Source organism: Theobroma cacao, chromosome 9 (genome assembly GCF_000208745.1).
Source record: "Theobroma cacao cultivar B97-61/B2 chromosome 9, Criollo_cocoa_genome_V2, whole genome shotgun sequence".
NCBI classification, from domain to species: domain Eukaryota; kingdom Viridiplantae; phylum Streptophyta; class Magnoliopsida; order Malvales; family Malvaceae; genus Theobroma; species Theobroma cacao.
Window position 1 is genome coordinate 36,094,886 of NC_030858.1, and position 19,535 is coordinate 36,114,420.

Genomic DNA, 19,535 nt, shown 5'->3' on the forward strand with positions numbered 1-19,535 from the left:
GAAGTTTCAGCAAAGGAGGCCTCATTTATGTAAGCATGAAATGGACTGGCTTTGATGTGGAATCTATTCAGATTCAGGACCCCAACGAAAGTTCAGAGCATTTTGTGAAGGAATAACAGCTAAACATTGGGCTAGATTTTGTCGTGGTGGTTGATGTTCAATTCAGTTTATAGTTGGTAGACTGGTAGTATTTTCTTCAGACAGGCTGCCTGGAATTTTTTTTTTCTTTCTATTTCAGGACCTAATTAATAATATTTTTCAACACATTATTATGTCATATGCTCCTTAACACGGTTACACCACGTACCAAAAGTTAGACCAGTAGTTCTGAAGGTGAGAATTCTTGGATACAAACTTTGAACAGTTGTAAGGTGGATTACAGTTAATGATGATGATGCTTCATATTGAATACAAAACATAAAATTAGATTTCTTGAAACTATTTATTAGAAAAGGCTGTCCAGAAAACCATGTCGCAATCAGGGTAAAATTTATCTTTCAGTTGGCTTGGAGTACTCTTCCTTCATAACTGCAAAAAGGCAAAAAGAAAAATGAGAGGAGTCATTGGTATCCTGAACAAGGATCAGTTTGAGTTACCAGGTGACAATGATGAAGACTACTGAACCTCCATAGTAGGACTGAACAGAAAGAGTTATAACTGATGTACATTTGACTCTGTGACTTACCATGATATCAACTGATCATTTTTGAAATAGTATCCAGACTCTAGAAAGAAATTTTGGCAATAGATATGATATAATTTGGATTTTAGAATCCTCACGCAGTCACGATTCAGCATCCATTTGTTAAATAATTTAATCCTCTAATACTAAAATCAAGTATGCAAGTGGATGCCAAATTTGCAATTACGAGGAAAAAGGAAGGTACCAACTTGAGCATTGTTAGAAATGGGAATGTGTGGAGATGAGTTTCTAGCTGAATGATCGATTGTAGATTGGGGTGGCTCCTCTCTCCACAGCAAAGAGTTTACAGCCCCTTTCACTTTTTCGATCACACCCACATCACCAGGAGTTCTACTTGGACTCATTGCATCAGATATTGCCTGAGAAAGTGCTTTCTCATCTTCCCCTGGCTCAAATTTGTTCTTTATATACTCCTTCACTGAAACACCTTTATCCCAATTGTTCTCTCTGGGGCTGATTGGGTTATCAGCTTTTACGGCATGCTTGTCAGTTTCTTGAGTAGCATACTTGTCAGCTTCATGAGTACCATCCTTGCTGGTTTTTTGAGCAGCATGCTCATTATTTTCATAAGTAGCATGCTTCTCAGTTTTGGAAGCTGTTGGCGCTGAAACAGAGAGGCCTTGAATCTTTGAAGCAATCTTCTGGGTTGCATCTGTTCCTGTGGCATTAGCTGGTGCCTGCTTCTTGGCCTTGGCTTCCGCCAACGTGTGCTCTTTTTTTCCTTGTTCAGCAACAGGTTTGACACTGCTTGGCAAAACATGCTTCTCTGAGATTACAGGAACTGCCCTTGGATGCTGCCTTGCATTCTCCTTGTACCCTTCAGGTGCCAGCTCCGATTCATACACTGTGAATAATATGTCACAAGCAAGAGAATTTCACTAAATATAAGACGAAAGCAGCTAGAAAGGGCATCAACAAAATTGAGTCAAAGTTTTTGAGGCTGAAAATTTTAGCACTGATGAGATTCATACATATGAGCCTAAAAATAGTGGTTTGATGTGATTACAGAATGCTCATTGTTAAGCTTGTAAGAAGATTTATGATATTACTTGGAGCACCAAGATACTCAGGATCTCCTACATCTTCATCTCCGTCGTCCTCATCTTCCAACCTAACACCCCAAGAGGGCGTGGTGTTATCTCCTTCACTATGCTTCCTTTTGATGAAACTCTGTCTCCATCTTCGAGCTTTCTCCTTGACTTTTGCAAGAACGGTTAACTTTTTGGGATGGTAATGGACGTCTTCAGGATCATTGACCTCCTGGCTCCTTGCAGATGTGGGTGAAGAGTGTGACTGTGGCGACCAGGTTTGAGGATCCTCAGCTATACAAGAAAGTTATTTAAGACAAAAACTATGAAAGATAACAAAATCTTTACTTGCTTTGAGCCAAAAAAACACATTTTTTTTTCCTTTAGAAATGATTCATGACTCCAATTTTGGCTCTAAGCAAAATGCTAAAGAAATCAGTTGTTGAACAGAAATAGTATCCTGAAGATCTCTGGCCCTTGAATATACCTGATTAACCTGTTGTGTTCTTAGTATGGAATTCTGGGATTACCTCGAAGAAGTTGTTCAATAGTTGGAGTGGTAGGATTTCGATGATTATCGGGATATCGATGCAAGGGATCAAGTTGAGCCATGTTTTCTCCAATTGCTGACTGATTGAATTTCGTGTTCTTTCCCGTCTTGAAAGTCTTCCACAATCAGTTTTGCGTTCTAGATGTCAACCCAAAGAGAGACATATAAGAGACAACATTACTGGAGCATGACTCTCCGGTGTTTTTGCATGGACGGTAAACAATTGCCACATAATTCGATGAAGTACTGAGATGCCTGTGGGCACAAGTTTTACACATGGTAACAAAATAAGGATAACATGGAATTGTTTTCCTTTTCCTTAAAATAGCAATTTGACTAGGTCTGGATCAACTTTCAACCTCTTCTTTGGCCTCTTGTCCAATGGGGCAGGAATTTGACAATAACCTTTGCAAACATATGGTGCTTCCACTAGCTGAAATGATGATGCAGTTCCATGCACATTCTGATAAATACAGGAAACACGACCTTTCAGATTAGACAGAGTACCATTCTTTCCAAGTGCATGTATTTTGTGCTAATGAATTGTAATTGTTTAGAGAAGATCCTTATTTAGAATCAAATCAATACAAATCCTTACAAAACATTAAATTAATAAAACCACCTTTCACATGTCCTTACAATCCTTTAGCTAGAACAAAACATTGAAATTAAGAAAATGAAAATGTTGTTCCAATTTGTTCCAAAGGTTCTGAATAGCAAACTGACAATACATAAAATTTAATTATTCCATTGATTCATCAGCAAAATGCTTCCTCTTTCTTGTCGATCACATGGCATCTGAGGACCATAATTCCATGCCCTCAAGCAAACAGATTCACATGTAAGTCTTAAAATTTTCTATTACACATGGCAATGAAGCTCTTTTATTAAGGAGCACACCAACCCTTTGCATTGAACATCAATTATACCACGGCAAAGGATAGATTTCCAGAATTGAGTCAGCAAACGTTATTACTCAGAACAAGGCATGTTTATTTACTTAACATGTGATGGAAGGATATACAGAAAACTAAATGTCCCAGATAATTCTTCACAAAATTTAAGAAGATTACTTCCTCTAAACAGGCTTTACCTCAGCATAATACAACTAAGCTGGCTGCAAAATTTAGGTCTTGTTATCCTTTCATAAATATATGGCTATGCATCACCAAAAACAGTTACAAGTGATTTGAAAATCCAGACTTGGGAAAAGAGTGTCTTCAATGAAAGGATAGTCTAAATTCTCTCTTCCATCCTTTTGAGAGAACACCAAGATAAAGCTGATTTTCTTCTATCTCGATGATGGTTGACAGTTTCACATTGCAATAGAGACTGAGTCATTCGATAACTCAAATCCAACTACAGCCTGGATTCTTCCTCACTCCTCTATCCGACATTAGCTTACACACACCTGCTGCATCATCCCAGTCATTCCCCATTTTCAGTACTTTTGATAGCAGCACATATGTTGCAGGATCATTAGGCCACAGCTCTAGAAGCCTATTTGCTGAACGTGTAGCAATTTCTATATTTCCATAAACCTCACAAGCACTTAGAAGAGCTTTGTAAACAGATGGTCCTGGCTCGATTGGCATGCTATTAATAAAGGCTTCTGCTTCATTCAGATACGCTGCCCTACCAAAAAGATTAATAACAGCAGCATAGTGCTCCACTCCAGGCAGTTCAAGCAAGGCATCATTTTTCATCAACTCAAAGTATTCAAGTCCTTTGTCAAGAAATCCAACATGGCTGCAAGCAGATAGTACTGCAAGGAACGTGGTGCTATCGGGTGTAATCTCTGTCTTTCTCATCTGTTCAAACAACTCCAGAGCCTCTCTACCATATCCGTGATGAGCGCATCCTGATAGCAGCGAGTTCCATGAGATCACGTCATGTTCTTCCATCAATGAGAACACCATTTTTGAATCATTGATCACACCACATCTAGCATACATAGAAACAAGCCCATTTTGCACATAGGGATTCAAAGCATTCCCAGTTTTCAAAATAAGAGCATGCATTTGCTTTCCCCCTTCAAGGGCTGAACTATTCCCTATTGCTCCTAACATGCTTGTAAATGTAAAAAAGTCTATATTAATCCCTGCCTGCCTCATTTCCACAAAACATTTCATAGCTTTGTCATCATAACTTAAGTTACAGAAACCAGCAATGACTGCATTCCATGAGACTTGATCCCACCAAGATACACCTTCACACAACTTTTGAAAATCCTCCAAACTACAACTACATTTCGAATACACAGTCAAAAGGGTAACTGCAATATACACATTACTTTCCAAACCATCCTGAATTATCCGACAATGAACTTGTCTACAACAATCCAAATAATCTGGACTCAAAAACGAACTCAATAAGCTATTATACGTCACATGGTTCAACCTGAGCCCCAAACCCAACATCTCCTTTACTAAAGCCATTGCCTCATTAGGCAATCCATTCTGTGCGCACCCTGATACCATAGCTGTCCAAGTAATTACATTTTTGTCAATCATTTTATCAAAAACCCGCCTCGAATTCTCAATATTCCAACACTTCGAGTACATATCAAGCAACCCTGTTCCTATAACAACATTATAAAAAAACCCAACTTTCAGACAGAAGCAATGAACTTGAGCCCCAAGCTCTTCTTTTTCCAACAGCGAGCAACCAACTAAAACATCTGAAATAGTAAAAGGGGTAACCTTTATTCCAGTTCTTAACATTTTTATAAAATGTTTAACAGCAATTTCCGGGGAATTAACATGAATATAACCAGAAATTAAAGAGTTCCAACAAACCGCATTTCTTTCAGGCAATTCATCAAACAGGTTTTGAGCACTAAAAATTTCACCATTTTTACCATACATGAAAATAAGCCCGCTGCAAATATAGAGATTTGAAGTGAAACCCATTTTGATAACCGTTGAATGAAGTTGAATGCCGGTACTAAGAGAAGCTGATTTGGCACAAACAGATATGATTTTGTTGAAAGTGAAAGGGCTTGAGAAAGACCCATCTTGTTGAAACTGAGAAAAGAACTCCAAATGAAGTGAATTTGATTGGTTTTCTTTGTAATTGAAGATTTGGGTCTGGCAAGAGAGTGGATTGTTTCGTGGGTTATGAGCATTTTGGGTAGTTAGCGAGCGGGAAAGGTGATGGATGGTTGGTTTTGAGAATTTAAGAAAGGAGCAGAGCTGGCGAGAAGAGGAAGTTAACTTCATCGTGACACTGAGACACCATCTCCGGCTTTATAAGAATTGTTCGTGTTCCGTACATGTTACTTATCCGAGGTAAATTTGCAGTAAATCTATGAAAGGTTTTGGTCTAATAACATTGAGATTCCCATTTTGTGTTTTTCTAATGGGGAAATCCCCATATTTTTGTCCTTGATAATACTTTTTTCATTACAATTTTCTCATAAATAAAAAATTCAAGAACCCTTCAAATTTAATTTAATAATTAATACTACTATTAGAGTCAATATACAGGAATTTACCATTGAGCTCACCTCTTTCATGGGTAACTTGCTGCGTGGTAACTTGCTCCATGCAGCAAATGACCAAGTAAAATTAATAGGGGGAAAACAAAATTCCCTGGCATGTTCCTGACAACTGGAAACATTGAAGATCTCGCCAAATCTCAATGACCGAAGGGCTCAACTATGGCTCATAATGGCTACACCACGCTTGGGCACGCTCTAGCCACTTAGGTCCACTGTGATAAACCCTCTTCAGCCCGTCCACAAAACCCAGCAGTCCCTATTTCTCAAAACATATAGTCAAAACTACACTGTCTTCTTATCCCCTCCTCAAACCCACCAAAGACCTGAAACACAAACAATGCCTTCTTTCGCTGCCCCATCCCACCTCCTCTCCCCATCTGCCAACCTCTCCTCTTCCACTCGCCGGCAACTGCCCCCTACTTCCTCCTCTTCCTCACGCGCTTCCCCGCGGTCCTCCTCCATCAAATGCCACCTCCCTTTTCAAAACCCTAAACCCCAGAAGCGAACCTCCCTCCTCCGCTCCCTCTCCAAACCCCTCACGCTAGCCTCCGCTTCTGCTGCCACTCTCCTCATCCGCATCACTCCCATTCCTACCCTTCTCGCTGGAGGCGGCGGAGAAAACTTTGGCGGCAGTGGAGGCTTATCTGGTGGCGGCGGCGGAGGCGGTGGTTCTGGTGGCGGTGATGGAAGCAGTGGCAACTTCTGGGAAAAGCTCTTTTCGCCTTCGCCGGCAATTGCGGACGATAACAATCAGACCCAAGAATGGGATTCTCATGGATTACCTGCCAACATAGTAGTTCAACTCAACAAGCTAAGTGGGTTCAAAAAATACAAGCTTTCAGACATTTTATTCTTCGACCGACGGCGATGGACTACGGTAGGAACTGAAGATTCATTCTTTGAAATGGTTTCGTTAAGACCCGGAGGGATCTACACTAAAACGCAGTTACAAAAAGAGCTCGAAACTTTAGCCACTTGTGGAATGTTTGAGAAGGTTGACATGGAAGGCAAAACTAACCCAGATGGAACTTTGGGATTGACCATCTCTTTTACAGAAAGTACTTGGCAATCAGCTGATAGGTTTAGGTGTATAAATGTGGGGCTAATGGCTCAATCCAAGCCCATCGAAATGGACTCTGATATGACAGATAAGGAGAAATTGGAGTATTATAAAAATCAAGAGAAGGATTATAAGAGGAGGATTGAGAGAGCCAGGCCATGCTTGTTGCCAGTGCAAGTGCATAGGGAAGTGTTGCAAATGTTGAGGGATCAAGGGAAAGTGAGTGCTAGGTTGTTGCAGAAGATAAGGGATAGAGTTCAGAAATGGTACCATGATGAAGGGTATGCTTGTGCTCAGGTTGTGAATTTTGGGAACTTGAATACTAAGGAAGTGGTTTGTGAGGTTGTGGAAGGGGATATTACACAGCTTGTGATTCAATTCCAGGATAAGCTTGGGAATGTTGTTGAAGGGAATACCCAGCTTCCTGTTGTCAGGAGAGAGTTGCCCAAACAGGTAGACTAATTACGGCTGTTTCTTGGTTTTAATTTTTTATTTTTCTTGAGCTACTGAGAAACTAACCAAGAATCACATTGTGGATAGTGATATGTTATAAGTTATTTACTTTAAATGCTAGTTAGGTAATATTTGATCGATTGTTCACTTTTAAGTCTTGAAATGCATTTGATCATTTTCTACATTCAGAAATAGCTGTAAACAATTGAAGTAGTTAACTTGATAGTTAGCAGGACAAGTAAATCAGTTGAGGTCTAGAAGAGAGAAAAAACTATTGTGACGATTTCAAGTAAGGCACTGACTTTGGGTGTTTTCTAATAAGCTCTTATAAACTATAGATTTGCAGATAAAATATGTCTTCATTTCAACCAGTGATGAGTAATTTTTTGTTGATTCGAATGTTTGGCTTCTCACTGTAATGGTGACTGATTGTTAGTTCATACCTTTAGTTATAGAGTTGCTAATTATGCCTATGCCTATATACCGTGTTTTTTATTTCTGATTTAAGTAACTAGTTGCAGTTGTGATGGTGTTTAATTGTTGATTAATGTCTCTGCTTTTGATTTACAGCTTCGACAAGGCAATGTTTTTAACATTGAGGCTGGGAAACAAGCCCTGAGAAACATAAACTCATTGGCTTTGTTTTCAAATATCGAAGTGAACCCACGTCCTGATGAGAAAAATGAGGGAGGCATCATTGTTGAGATAAAGCTTAAAGAGCTGGATCAAAAATCAGCTGAAGTCAGTACGGAGTGGAGCATTGTCCCTGGACGTGGGGGGCGTCCCGCATTGGTATGTAAATCTTGTTATATATTTGTACTCTGCAATTTGCATGTAGATGATTAGAGATTATGGTTTACACTTAGAAATTCTGATTGAATTTTGTTTGCGTATTGCACATATATTTTCTGTTCAGGCTTCATTTCAACCTGGTGGAACTGTCTCTTTTGAGCACCGAAATCTCAAAGGGCTTAACAGATCAATTCTTGGTTCATTGACCACCAGTAACTTTTTTAATCCTCAGGTAAGTTATCCTGAATATGCATGTTGCTCTCTCTCTCTCTCTCTCTCTCTCAATGACTATTTACACCAGTGATTAGTGTAAATTTTTCATCCTAAGATGTTCCTGTCATTCTTTTCTTCAGGATGATCTTGCTTTCAAATTAGAATATGTGCACCCATATTTAGATGGTGTTTATAATCCACGCAACCGTACTTTTCGAGCAAGCTGCTTTAACAGCCGGAAACTAAGTCCAGTTTTCACTGGTGGGCCAGGAGTTGATGAAGTCCCCCCAATATGGGTTGATCGAGCTGGTGTCAAAGCTAACATTACAGAGGTAATCTGCTATGTCTAAAAAAGTCCTTAAAGTGATTGTTGGATTTTATGTATACTGGAATCAATTGTGATCAATATGCTTCTGGCAGAATTTCACCCGTCAAAGTAAATTCACTTACGGACTTGTGATGGAAGAGATAACAACACGTGATGAAAGCAGTCATATCTCTCCCAATGGTCAAAGAGTGCTGCCAAGTGGAGGCATCAGCGCAGATGGACCTCCAACCACTCTAAGTGGTACTGGTGTTGATCGAATGGCATTTCTACAGGCAAATATCACACGTGATAATACCAAGTTTGTAAATGGAGCTATAGTTGGTGAGAGGAATGTATTCCAGGTTAGTTCATCACATTGTGAATACTATGACTGGACCAGGATAATCTTTCTTTGCTGATACTGTTCCATATCTGGCATGAGTTCAAAGCATTAATAGCATACAATTGCTTGATACATGCTTGTAAATGAACCGTTATGTGTTCGATTTATTCTAAGATTGATAACAAAGCCATTCTCCTAATCTTTCTAGCATTTCTGCATTTCTTATGTAATAAACAGGAATAATAGCTCCTTATTCTGGCCGCTGGATTGACATACGCATTTTTTTGCGTTTTTGAAATAGTTAAATGGATAAGCTTAAGCTTACTTACAAGTGCTCCTGTTCCTGTAAACCGCTGCCTACCTTTAGCTTCATTATGGTTTATTAATAAATCTGCATTTGAGTTTCCTGTAAAATTCTGTTCCTAGCTCATTGCTGGTTTTTATTTACATAATGCAGGTGGACCAAGGACTTGGCATTGGCAGCAAGTTTCCGTTCTTTAACCGCCACCAACTAACATTTACACGATTTCTCCAACTAAAGCAAGTGGAAGAAGGAGCCAATAAACCACCACCACCTGTTCTAGTCCTTCATGGCCATTATGGAGGTTGTGTGGGTGACCTACCAAGTTATGATGCTTTTACTCTTGGGGGCCCCTATTCTGTGAGAGGTTATAACATGGGTGAGTTAGGCGCAGCTAGAAACATTATCGAGGTAAGAATGATTGGTGATACCTGTTTTCTTTACTAATCTTTGGTTTTTCTTTTAATGTCATGATTTTTGTTGTATTTCATGTTAAAATGGAGGCTAAGAATGAGGATTCTGGTGATAAAAAGGCCATAGGAGAGTTAACTAACTATAAATTGAATACGGGAGTGTGCTTGTGTTTACATAAAATGACAATTAATCTGAAATCCTTTTTCTGATGTTACGTGCAGCTTGGAGCCGAGCTTAGAATACCTGTGAGAAATACACATGTATATGCATTTGCAGAGCATGGCAATGATCTAGGAAGTTCAAAGGATGTAAAGGGTAACCCAACAGAGGTCTACAGGCGAATGGGTCATGGTTCATCATATGGTGTTGGTGTCAAGCTAGGTCTAGTGAGAGCCGAGTATGCTGTTGACCATAACACTGGAACCGGTGCAGTCTTCTTCCGATTTGGGGAAAGATATTAAAATGTGATTTAGGTCTAATTTTGCTTAATACAGGGTGGCCATTTGGGTTTTCTAGTTACTGTTAGAGCTGTTCTTGATCTTACAGATCTTTTGAGATACATGGAACTAGGTACAATAATACTTAAGCGGCTTTCTTGTTTCAAATAATTATTTTATTGAAAATCTTGTGCGTTATATTTTTATCCTATTCTGTACAAACTGAGGGATTGCAAGGAAATTGTTGGTGCTTGATTATGCTTTCTGTACTTCTCAAAGCCCCTTTTGCTTAGTAGATCTTCTTGGCACTTGAATTAAACATGGTAGTATTTGTCCTGCTCTGGCGTTGAAGGTTTTTGCAGCAATTAAACAACGGCAGTTACTGATTGAATAGCAAACAGAGAAAGAATATGGAAGAGAATCGAGGCAACTCCAAAGGCCTTCCTTTCAGAATTATTAATCAATAAAAAAATGCCTTTGCTTTCAAATTACAAATAATTACCACTTAACTTGTGGCGAGGTACAAAGCCAGGTATACAAGGGTCAACCACTATGCCAGTAGCTGCTACGAATTAATGGAATGAAAGAAAAAGGGAAAGGTAAAAGTCAGAGAAAAGGCCTATTTTACAATAACTGCAATTGGCAAATAGCAATCTTTCAGTTGTGACTATGATCGGGAAGTACCTTCCCCCTTCTCTGAGCTTCTAAATTGGTGTAGATGGATCTTACATTTGAACTTCGGATATGTTAACATGAGATGCTACATTATATTCACCATAATTCACTTCCCTGCATGGTAAGCTCGGCCTGCTCAGGGCAATACAAAGTTGCACTTCCTTGCTATAAACCTAGTTCCTTTTTCAACTTCGCAAGAGTAGCTTCTATCTCATCAATGTTCTCCTCAATGTTGCTACCCTTTTTGGCTTCATTTTGAAAACTGCTTCCTGTTTTCTCAGAATTACTATAGTCATCTCTGTTGTTAGCTTCAACTTCTTCATCAGTTATGTTGAGCTCTTTCTCTAGAAATTCCACAAATTCCTCTCCTATGGCCTGCCAAGAGAGAATTCAACTAGCATGAATTGGTATTAATAAGAGGATATCATTAGTATGGATTGGTAATCCACATGATTTATTATGCACAGTTTGAATCAGTGTGATTATGCACTTCATAGATATTGGAACTAGCAAAGACAATAACATCATACTGCTAATTCCTCCCACAAGCTTTTTGGCTTTTCTTGTGAAGACACACTTGCTTCCCAATTCCGAAATTCCTCTTGAAGGTCTTTAAAGAAGTCCTCTGCAACACAAATCAAGACATGAGCTATAAAGAGAACTGGGATTTACTTGCCATTTAGAGGAAAAAGACAACAGATGCTAGACAAGATTTTGAAATGATGCAAGTTTATCTTATCGTCCTTATAATCTCAATAGAGAGTACAAATCTACCTAGCGAAATTTGAGCATCCCTCAAAAAATTACCTGCAGCATAAAGTGTTAAGTATAAGAATAACAAAAATAAACCTACCTCCTACAAAATTATAAGAAAACATATAACTTTTAAGTATCCTTATGTGGTAGTTAGATTGTTTGCCCAAAGAGAGATGGTAGGAAGAGACAGTTTAAAAGAGTTGAAAGGATGAGATGTGCAATTATAATAATGCAACATTGCATGGCATGGACCACAAACATCTGTCAAACAACCAAGAACATATTGCTATAGTAGATCAGGCACAGGGATTGTCAGGGGGAAAAAAACCTTGACTCCTGATAGATTGTTCCAAGTCAACCTTTGGCCAAACCCCCACCATTTTCGGGTGATCTTTTAACTAAAAGAAATGGAAAACCTTTTCTAACGAAATACAAACACTTCAGTGGCTCTAAGAGAAGCAGCGATGCGTAAACACTGGACATTTACAAAATGAATACAACTCTTTATGGCCGAAAATAATTAATTTGCTTTTGGTAGGCTTTGAGGCTGTTACCAAATCCATAGAATTCTTCTTCTTGGGCATTTGTGCTCTGTCCTCGTTGAGTCCCAGAGTATGAAAAATCAGATGTGCGGTCAGGGTTGTATCTTCTCCTAGATTCGGAGTTCAGCAAGGTATTGTATGCATGCTTAATCCTCATAAATTTCTCCTGTGCATTTGCCTGTATACGAGAATTACTTAATATACAAAGCCACAAACATAAAATGAAAGCACTAAAGATTAGAAAGGCAAACAAGAAAAGGAGCAGATGCGGCAATCCAACTATGAAGGGAGAATGATGGAAAAGCATAAGCAACCCAACTTGACACTGTCATAGAGTAAACAAAGTGCACAGATGCTCTGCATTTTCTTAAACTCAAACTATGAAAACAAGTAGCAAAACACTTGCCACATTGCTCTCAAGCACTTAAAAAGCCTTAATCAAGAGAGATGATGTCTGACAAAGCCAATATCTTCTCAAAGCTCAGGATTTACTCTTTCCTGGAGACAGCCATTGTTTTATGTGTTAAACCTAAAACCCTGCACTGGAACGCCTCATTTGCTGATTTCATGTGTTCTAAATTACAATAACATGTGAACAATAGCAATGCATCTGATTTGTTAAGAAAAGTATTAACTAACTGAGATGAGAATATTGAAGCTTGAGAAACATAATACGGGACATGAAGAGTTGCTACCTATCAAATTGATGACGTTATTTTTTAATTTTAGGAGATCTTTTACACCAAAGCAAGAAGAGAGGATAGCAATCATAAGATGGCAGAAGATCCGATTTTTGCACTCAAGACATATCTAAGAGTCTAAGCATTACAGAACCAGCCTAAAACTCCAATGACTTATTCAGACAAGTAAATAACTCAATACACCTTCCGCTCCAAAATTCCTTTCATCCCTCCCTCTCCACCAGCTAACACTAGCCAGGACATGCACTGTTCACGAGTGCGTGCAAGTCAGAACAAGACCAAGCCCTTCACCCGATTATTGCAAAGTTAAAACTCATTAAAAACCATTTGCTAATTGGAACTCAGTGCACAAAACAAGAATAATAACAAATCCGATCAGTCTAAAATTCAATAATAATACGTAATAGCCCTTCATTCTATTGTTGAAAACTATATGACCCTCCAAAACTTATTTCTAATATAGAAATGAACAAAAACGAAGCCAAAACAGAGGATGATGAAAATTTTAATGTCTAGTCACCGAATTACCTCTTTGTTGACATCAGGGTGATACTTCAAAGCAAGTTTCCTATAAGCCCTTTTAATTTCATTTGGAGTTGCAGAAGGAGAAACACCCAAAACTTCATAAGGAGACTCTCTCCAACTCGCTCTCAAAAGGGTACAACCATTTCTTTTTCGGTGATACCTGACAAGAGATGGTGCAAATGGTCTTGGTCCTCTTGGAGCAAAGCCGAAGCCAAAGCGACCTCTTTGGCAATATCTGAAACTGGGTATTGCCAAATTTGCTTGCTTTTGAAGAACAAGGAACGATCTTGCAGAAAAGTGAGGGATAAAGAGAAGGGGATCTGGTGTTAAAGAACGAACCAATCCATGCGTATTCATGAATTAACCCTCTTCTATGGTATCTCTAATATTCATAAAAGTTGGATTTTGGATGCAAAAACTCTCGCTTTGGCTTTGAAATTGGGTTGCAGCAGAAGTTGTGGGTGGTGTGAAGGTGGGCCTTGGCTTGTGATGATAACTATATCAACGGTTCAAAGAGGTTGTCACCTTAGACAGCAACAAATACAAACCAAAATACCAAAATACCCCATTTATCCATATTTTTTTGTCTTAAAAAGAAAGCTCGGTTCTTGTATATACTACTTACTAGACACCAAAAATACCGGCCATGACTTCAGTTTCTAAGATGTATGTAAACAAGAGCTTCCCTTCGTCCTTTCCTTGGTCTGTGAAAGATCAAACCGTGCTCCAAATATGTAGTTTTCCAGTAACATCTGTGTCAAGTGAACAAAATTTGGTCAAGAATGAATGTTTGGTATTTGCACAAATGCCTAAAAGAATTAGCGTGTCAACACACTATCATGAAACTGGAATGGGAGAAAAAGGTGATTTACAAAGAAATGTGTTAGACAGTAGTCATTTGATTAGTGTTTTAAAATTTTGTGTTGCTGAAGGATGTTTTGAACTTGGAAGAAGTTACCATGCTTTGATTGCAAAGATTGGACTTGATGAGGATGAGTTTGTGGGTACTAGCCTTATTGATATGTATGCTAAATGTGGAGATATGGATAGTGCGGTTGTGCTATTTAATCAGATGCCTCGCTTAGATGTTGCTTCATGTAATTGTTTGATTTCTGGTTACGCTAGTTGTGGATTGTTTGATGAAGCTTTTAGTTTCTTCATGAAGTTTGATAGCTTCGGTAACAAGCCTAATCCTTATACATACTCGACCATGCTATCAATTTGTGGAACCCTTTCAGTTATTGAAGAAGGAAAACAGCTTCATGCCCAAGTTGTGAAGATGCAACATTTATCAGAAACAGCTGTGAGTAATGTGCTTTTGACAATGTATAGCAAGTGTGGGGCAATGGAGGAAGCTGAATCACTGTTTAACCGTCTTCCACAAAGGAACCTCATTTCATGGACTGCAATTATTAATGGATTATATAAGCATGAGGATTTTGAGAAAGCTATGATGCTGTTCTGCTTGATGAGAGAGAATGGGATTGAACCAAATGAGTACACATTTACAATTGCTCTTGCATCTTGTAGAAGTGTGAAGAATCTTGATAATGGTCGTTTGCTTCATGCTTTAGTTATTAAAAGGGGGATGGCTTTGGGTGAATTTGTTGGGACTGCAATTATAGATATGTACTCTGAGCTTGGACAAATGGATGATGCAGAAAAGCATTTCAAGGGAATGGGAACTTTGGCCTCTAAAGTATCATGGAATGCCCTAACCAAGGGTTTAGTTCACAATGAGAAAGCCCATGACGCTTTGGATGCTTTTAGTGAAATGGTAAGAAAAGATACTGCATGTGATGAGTTTACCTTTTCCATCATTCTGAAAGCTTGTGCTTCCTTACCATCATTCACAAGTTGCCAGCAGATACATGCTCGGGTAGTGAAAGCTAACTTTGACACAAACATGCATGTGGGAAGCTCATTGATAGAAGCTTATACTAAATGTGGGAGCGTAGAAGATGCAGAGCGGGTTTTCAGTCAGATTTCAGTACCAGATGTCATATCATGGAACTCAGTCATCAAAGCGTATTCGCAGAACAGCAATCCAAGAAGGGCTATATCACTGTTTAGGGGGATGATTGACAAAGGATTTAGACCAACAGGTTCCACTTTCCTCGCTGTTCTTTCTGCATATAGCCACTCTGGCAAAATCCAAGATGGCCAAGAAATATTTCAATCAATGGTAAGAGAATTTGGTATCTTACCAGAAGAAGCACATTATAGTTGCATGGTGGACTTACTAGGAAGATCTGGACAACTGGAAAAGGCACTTGATTTCATAAACAACTTGCCCATCAAACCTACAGCTTCAATATGGACACCTCTACTTGCAGCTTGCCGGTGCCACAACAATCTCCAAATGGCAGAATTTGTTGCAAAGCACATACTAGCTTTGGACCAGAATGCTGCAACAGTTTATGTTACCCTCTCAAATATGTATGCCGAAGCAAGGCAATTGGTCGATGCAGAAAACCAGAGAAAGCTGATGAAACTAAAGGAGGTTACAAAGGAACCAGGATGTAGTTGGATAGAAGTAAAAAACAAGATACACAAATTCTTTTCTCTCGATAGAACACACCCCGAATCTGCAAAAATATACAATAAGTTGAACCAAGTAATGATACAAATAAAAGACAATGCATCCACAAATGCAAATCCCTTGTATCCAGAGGAAGATTCTTGCCTATACCACAGTGAGAAACTTGCAGTTTGCTTCGGCCTAATAAGCTTGCCAGCGGGAAAGCCGGTCAGAGTTTTCAAGAACCTCAGAGTTTGCACTGATTGTCATATGTTTATGAAGTTTGCATCGATGATTACAGAACGAGTTATAGTGTTAAGTGATAATTATAGGTTTCATCACTTCAACAAAGGTTGCTGCTCCTGTCGAGATTATTGGTAATGTAATGCTTTGGAGAACATGAACAATACATAAGCTTCATTCCCAGCTCCTACATCAGTTCATCGAAGTCAAAGTGCTATTATCACGATCAAACGGCTCATAACAATCAGATTTTGCAAACCCCACAATGGGTCCCTTTTAGTGTCAAAGTAAGCATGATCAATGTCTAACATTGTGAGGTTATAAATGTTATATTTTCTTTTCAGATACTACCCAAGTGGGCCCCTACTGAAACTATATATTTACAAGTTATAATGTTATAACTTATAACTGAAACGCATCTGCCCTTTTCCCGCCTTTAAAGGTTATCAACGGCAAAGCAATTCTTGGGGACCCACAAAACAAAAATCACCATCATGCACCGTTTATCTCCCTCATTTACTGATGCCTACGCCAATCTTTTAGAAATCTACGCTCGTGATCGAGCGCTGAAATCGGGAAGACTACTCCACGCGCACCTGATCATCAATGGGTTGGCTCGTTTGACTGATTTAGCCTCCAAGTTCAAAGCTTTTTACACTGAGTGTGGCCAAATATCAGATGCTCGTAAACTGTTCGATAAAATTCCCAAAACAAATGTCAGTCGTTGGACTTCCATCATAGGGGCATATTGTCAACGTGGGTATTATCAGGAGGCAATAAATGTTTTCTCTGAAATGCAAGCAGAAGGTTTGGGAGTTAACATATATGTTATCCCCAGGATTTTGAAGGCTTGTGGGCACGTTTTGGATCAAGAAACAGGAGAGAAAATACATTGCTCGTGCCTCAAGAAATCCTTTGAAACTGATGCTTTTGTTACTAGTTCTCTTATTTTTATGTACTCGAAATGTGGGCAAGTTGAAAAGGCGAAAAAAGTGTTTGATGGGATGTTTGAGAAAGATTTGGTAGCTTTGAATGCTGTTGTTTCAGGATATGCTCAAAAGGGGCTTGTAGAAGAAGGGTTACGTTTGGTATTGGAGATGAAATTGATGGGAATGAGGCCTGATGTGGTTACTTGGAACACTTTGATAGCTGGTTTTTCAAAGAAGGATGAACATTGGATGGTGTCTAAAGTTCTTGAATTGATGTTGGCTTATGGGATTGAGACTGATGTGGTATCCTGGACTTCTGTCATATCGGGGCTTGTGCAGAATTTTCGATATGATGAGGCTTTTGGTAGTTTTAAGAAGATGATTAAGCAAGGGCTCTATCCAAGTTCAGCCACAATTAGTAGTCTTTTGCCTGCTTGCATGAGTGCAGTGAATTTGAAGCTTGGGAAGGAGGTCCATGGATATGCGTTGGTGATTGGCGCTGAAAATGATATTTATGTGAAGAGTGCTCTTGTTGATATGTATGCTAAGTGTGGCTTTATATCTGAAGCAAGAACTTTGTTTTATAAAATGTCTGAAAGGAACACTGTTACTTGGAATTCAATGATCTTTGGGTATGCAAATCATGGATTCTGTGAGGAAGCAATTGACCTTTTCAGACAGATGGAGGAGGAGGGGAAGAAGCCAGATCACTTGACTTTCACAGCAGTCCTCACTGCTTGTAGTCATGCTGGATTGGTTGAGCTTGGACAGAGTTTATTCAACTTGATGCCCGAGAAGTACAAGATTACCCCAAGATCAGAGCATTATGCTTGCCTAGTAGATCTTTTTGGTCGAGCAGGAAAAGTTAATGAGGCTTATGATGTTATTAAGACCATGCCTATAGAACCAGATTTATTTGTATGGGGGGCACTATTAGGAGCATGTAGGACCCATGGGAATATTCATCTTGCTGAGCTAGCAGCTAAACATTTGCGAGAGCTCGAGCCTGGTAGCACAGGAAACAATTTGCTGTTGGCAAATTTATATGCTGATGTTGGCAGTTGGGGAAATGTTTTAAGGTTAAAGAAGGTGATAAAGAAAAGGAAGCTGAGAAAATTTCTGGGATGCAGTTGGTTAGAAGGTTCCTAATGCTTAAGCATGATTTCTTAAAACGTCACGTATTGTCCCCGAGGATGATTGATATTCCTCGTGCTTTATATTATGATTTTCTCAAGCTCACTTGTGCAGTTCCCTCATCAATGGTTTGGCTTCGGGATTACAGCTCCTTCATGCCTTGCATTCTCATGAAAGGATGATTGGAAGCTATAGCAGAGCCCTAAGGTAAGGCTTCTACTGCTTTCCCTAGAGTATCTTTCTTTTCTGCTGGAAAAGTTCAAACTGCCTTGTACATATTGCATCCATCCGCTACATTTAGTTGAAAGAACTCAAAACTTCCACAAGCTAAGAAGTTGTGGATGAAGTTTGGGGATGCTCAGATCCAAAAAGACAAAAAGATGGGGCATAAAGTTATTCGGGTTAATGAATCCTTCTTGAGGGGACCATGTAAAAAGGCTTGAAACGGTTGGACTGCAGCGCAGGAATGTTGTTCAGAGGCGGCTGCGAAGGCATTCCGGTGGAACTTTTCAGAGAGGCACCAGTAGAAAAGATAAAAAGAAAAGACCAAGAATATTCGAACTGGTGGTAGCCTGCTATATAGTTTTGATTTCAAATGGAGATATTGTTAGCTCCTCTGTCATGTCGACATTTACATTCCACATGAAATTGCTTGAGCTTCAAAACGAATCCAGACCCTCCAACATTCACCTTTACATGCACCTTTTCTTTCTTTCTTTCTTTTTTTTTTTTTTTTTTTCCATTTGTTCTCTTTTCCAGTCAAATTTTCATTCTTTTTGGTTTGCTTTGAAAGACTACAACCAGCACAATGTGAGGCCAGAAACAAAATTCCCCATAATTCCTTGTTGTTGGGTTAACTATGCTGACGTTCAATAATCTTCCAAATATCTGGTTAAGTACAAAGATGCCCATACAAAGGAATAAAGTACTTTAAAATCTCAAACCTGCAAAAGTATATAAAACAATAGAATAAAGAATCCGATATTGATTTGATAATTTCTTCCCTAATAACCCAAAAATTTGCCAATATTTGGGTAGTGACATGTTGGAACAACCATTGCCCTTGCCGAAAGGTCAATTCTCGGGTATCAGCATGTGCTTCTTTGTTATCCTTGATTGGCAACAAGTTGCAGAACTAGTGACAAACAAGCTCCTGCCAGAAACAGAAGAGAATTGCTCCAAAATAGAAGTTCTGACAAATAGTAAACTTGGCCAAATCAATCAATGTGTCCCACGCCCAACCCAACTCATAGTTTTGTATGCATTCATAATTACGAGCACTCACTCACTTAAAATACTGAAAGAAAATAATCAAACAAGCAAAATAAAGTTTGTTTTGGAATTTGTATAATTTGAGGATGTAGAGAAATTGCAGGATTGGCTGCTAATTACTTCAAGCCAAAGGG

The 19,535-nt window shown here is 39.0% G+C and overlaps 5 protein-coding genes across 12 annotated transcripts; 3 read left to right on the top strand and 2 right to left on the bottom strand.

Annotated features, from left to right (window-relative positions):
• LOC18590641 (pentatricopeptide repeat-containing protein At3g24000, mitochondrial) lies at window positions 326–5,901 on the bottom strand. 7 transcript variants are annotated; one of them, XM_007016282.2, is made up of 5 exons: window positions 3,375–3,616; window positions 2,262–2,744; window positions 1,753–2,025; window positions 892–1,547; window positions 326–528 (listed from the first exon to the last, which is right to left on the bottom strand). In XM_007016282.2, exons 2-5 carry the CDS (start codon window positions 2,341–2,343, stop codon window positions 523–525), a joined length of 1,017 nt encoding a protein of 338 aa, XP_007016344.2. In that variant the 5' UTR covers window positions 2,344–2,744; window positions 3,375–3,616; the 3' UTR covers window positions 326–522. The 7 variants fall into 7 exon arrangements, 6 of the variants coding, with proteins under 6 accessions (XP_007016344.2, XP_007016343.2, XP_017982684.1 ...); XM_007016281.2 differs by having other exon boundaries at window positions 888–1,547; XR_001929419.1 differs by lacking the exons at window positions 326–528; window positions 892–1,547; window positions 1,753–2,025 and having other exon boundaries at window positions 2,348–2,536; window positions 2,641–2,744; window positions 3,375–5,678.
• Window positions 6,022–10,372, top strand: LOC18590643 (protein TOC75-3, chloroplastic). The gene is made up of 7 exons (XM_007016284.2): window positions 6,022–7,296; window positions 7,867–8,088; window positions 8,213–8,320; window positions 8,442–8,633; window positions 8,722–8,970; window positions 9,409–9,663; window positions 9,888–10,372. Exons 1-7 carry the CDS (start codon window positions 6,121–6,123, stop codon window positions 10,125–10,127), a joined length of 2,442 nt encoding a protein of 813 aa, XP_007016346.2. The 5' UTR covers window positions 6,022–6,120; the 3' UTR covers window positions 10,128–10,372.
• Window positions 10,515–13,778, bottom strand: LOC18590644 (chaperone protein DnaJ). 2 transcript variants are annotated; one of them, XM_007016285.2, is made up of 5 exons: window positions 13,306–13,778; window positions 12,089–12,254; window positions 11,553–11,585; window positions 11,309–11,403; window positions 10,515–11,153 (listed from the first exon to the last, which is right to left on the bottom strand). In XM_007016285.2, exons 1-5 carry the CDS (start codon window positions 13,657–13,659, stop codon window positions 10,944–10,946), a joined length of 858 nt encoding a protein of 285 aa, XP_007016347.2. In that variant the 5' UTR covers window positions 13,660–13,778; the 3' UTR covers window positions 10,515–10,943. The 2 variants fall into 2 exon arrangements, with proteins under 2 accessions (XP_007016347.2, XP_007016348.2); XM_007016286.2 differs by lacking the exon at window positions 11,553–11,585 and having other exon boundaries at window positions 13,306–13,777.
• LOC18590645 (pentatricopeptide repeat-containing protein At2g03880, mitochondrial) lies at window positions 13,885–16,213 on the top strand. The gene has a single exon (XM_018127193.1). It carries the CDS (start codon window positions 13,949–13,951, stop codon window positions 16,202–16,204), a length of 2,256 nt encoding a protein of 751 aa, XP_017982682.1. The 5' UTR covers window positions 13,885–13,948; the 3' UTR covers window positions 16,205–16,213.
• Window positions 16,539–19,534, top strand: LOC18590646 (pentatricopeptide repeat-containing protein At5g59600). The gene has a single exon (XM_018127198.1). The coding sequence runs from the start codon at window positions 16,561–16,563 to the stop codon at window positions 18,142–18,144; it is 1,584 nt and encodes a 527-aa protein (XP_017982687.1). The 5' UTR covers window positions 16,539–16,560; the 3' UTR covers window positions 18,145–19,534.

Coding starts and splice junctions, on each gene's coding strand:
- LOC18590641 (XM_018127194.1), bottom strand. CDS start 5,829: ATGGAGCAAGTTACCACGCAGCAAGTTACCCATGAAAGAG. Junction 4,962..5,789: donor GCAAGTTACCCATGAAAGAG/GTGAGCTCAATG, acceptor TTACTATTTCAG/ATGTTTTAGTTGGTTGCTCG.
- LOC18590643 (XM_007016284.2), top strand. CDS start 6,121: ATGCCTTCTTTCGCTGCCCCATCCCACCTCCTCTCCCCATCTGCCAAC. Junction 8,089..8,212: donor GTGGGGGGCGTCCCGCATTG/GTATGTAAATCT, acceptor TTTTCTGTTCAG/GCTTCATTTCAACCTGGTGG. Junction 8,321..8,441: donor GTAACTTTTTTAATCCTCAG/GTAAGTTATCCT, acceptor TCTTTTCTTCAG/GATGATCTTGCTTTCAAATT.
- LOC18590644 (XM_007016285.2), bottom strand. CDS start 13,659: ATGAATACGCATGGATTGGTTCGTTCTTTAACACCAGATCCCCTTCTC. Junction 12,255..13,305: donor ACCCTGATGTCAACAAAGAG/GTAATTCGGTGA, acceptor TCTCGTATACAG/GCAAATGCACAGGAGAAATT. Junction 11,154..11,308: donor GCTTGTGGGAGGAATTAGCA/GTATGATGTTAT, acceptor CTCTCTTGGCAG/GCCATAGGAGAGGAATTTGT.
- LOC18590645 (XM_018127193.1), top strand. CDS start 13,949: ATGACTTCAGTTTCTAAGATGTATGTAAACAAGAGCTTCCCTTCGTCC.
- LOC18590646 (XM_018127198.1), top strand. CDS start 16,561: ATGCACCGTTTATCTCCCTCATTTACTGATGCCTACGCCAATCTTTTA.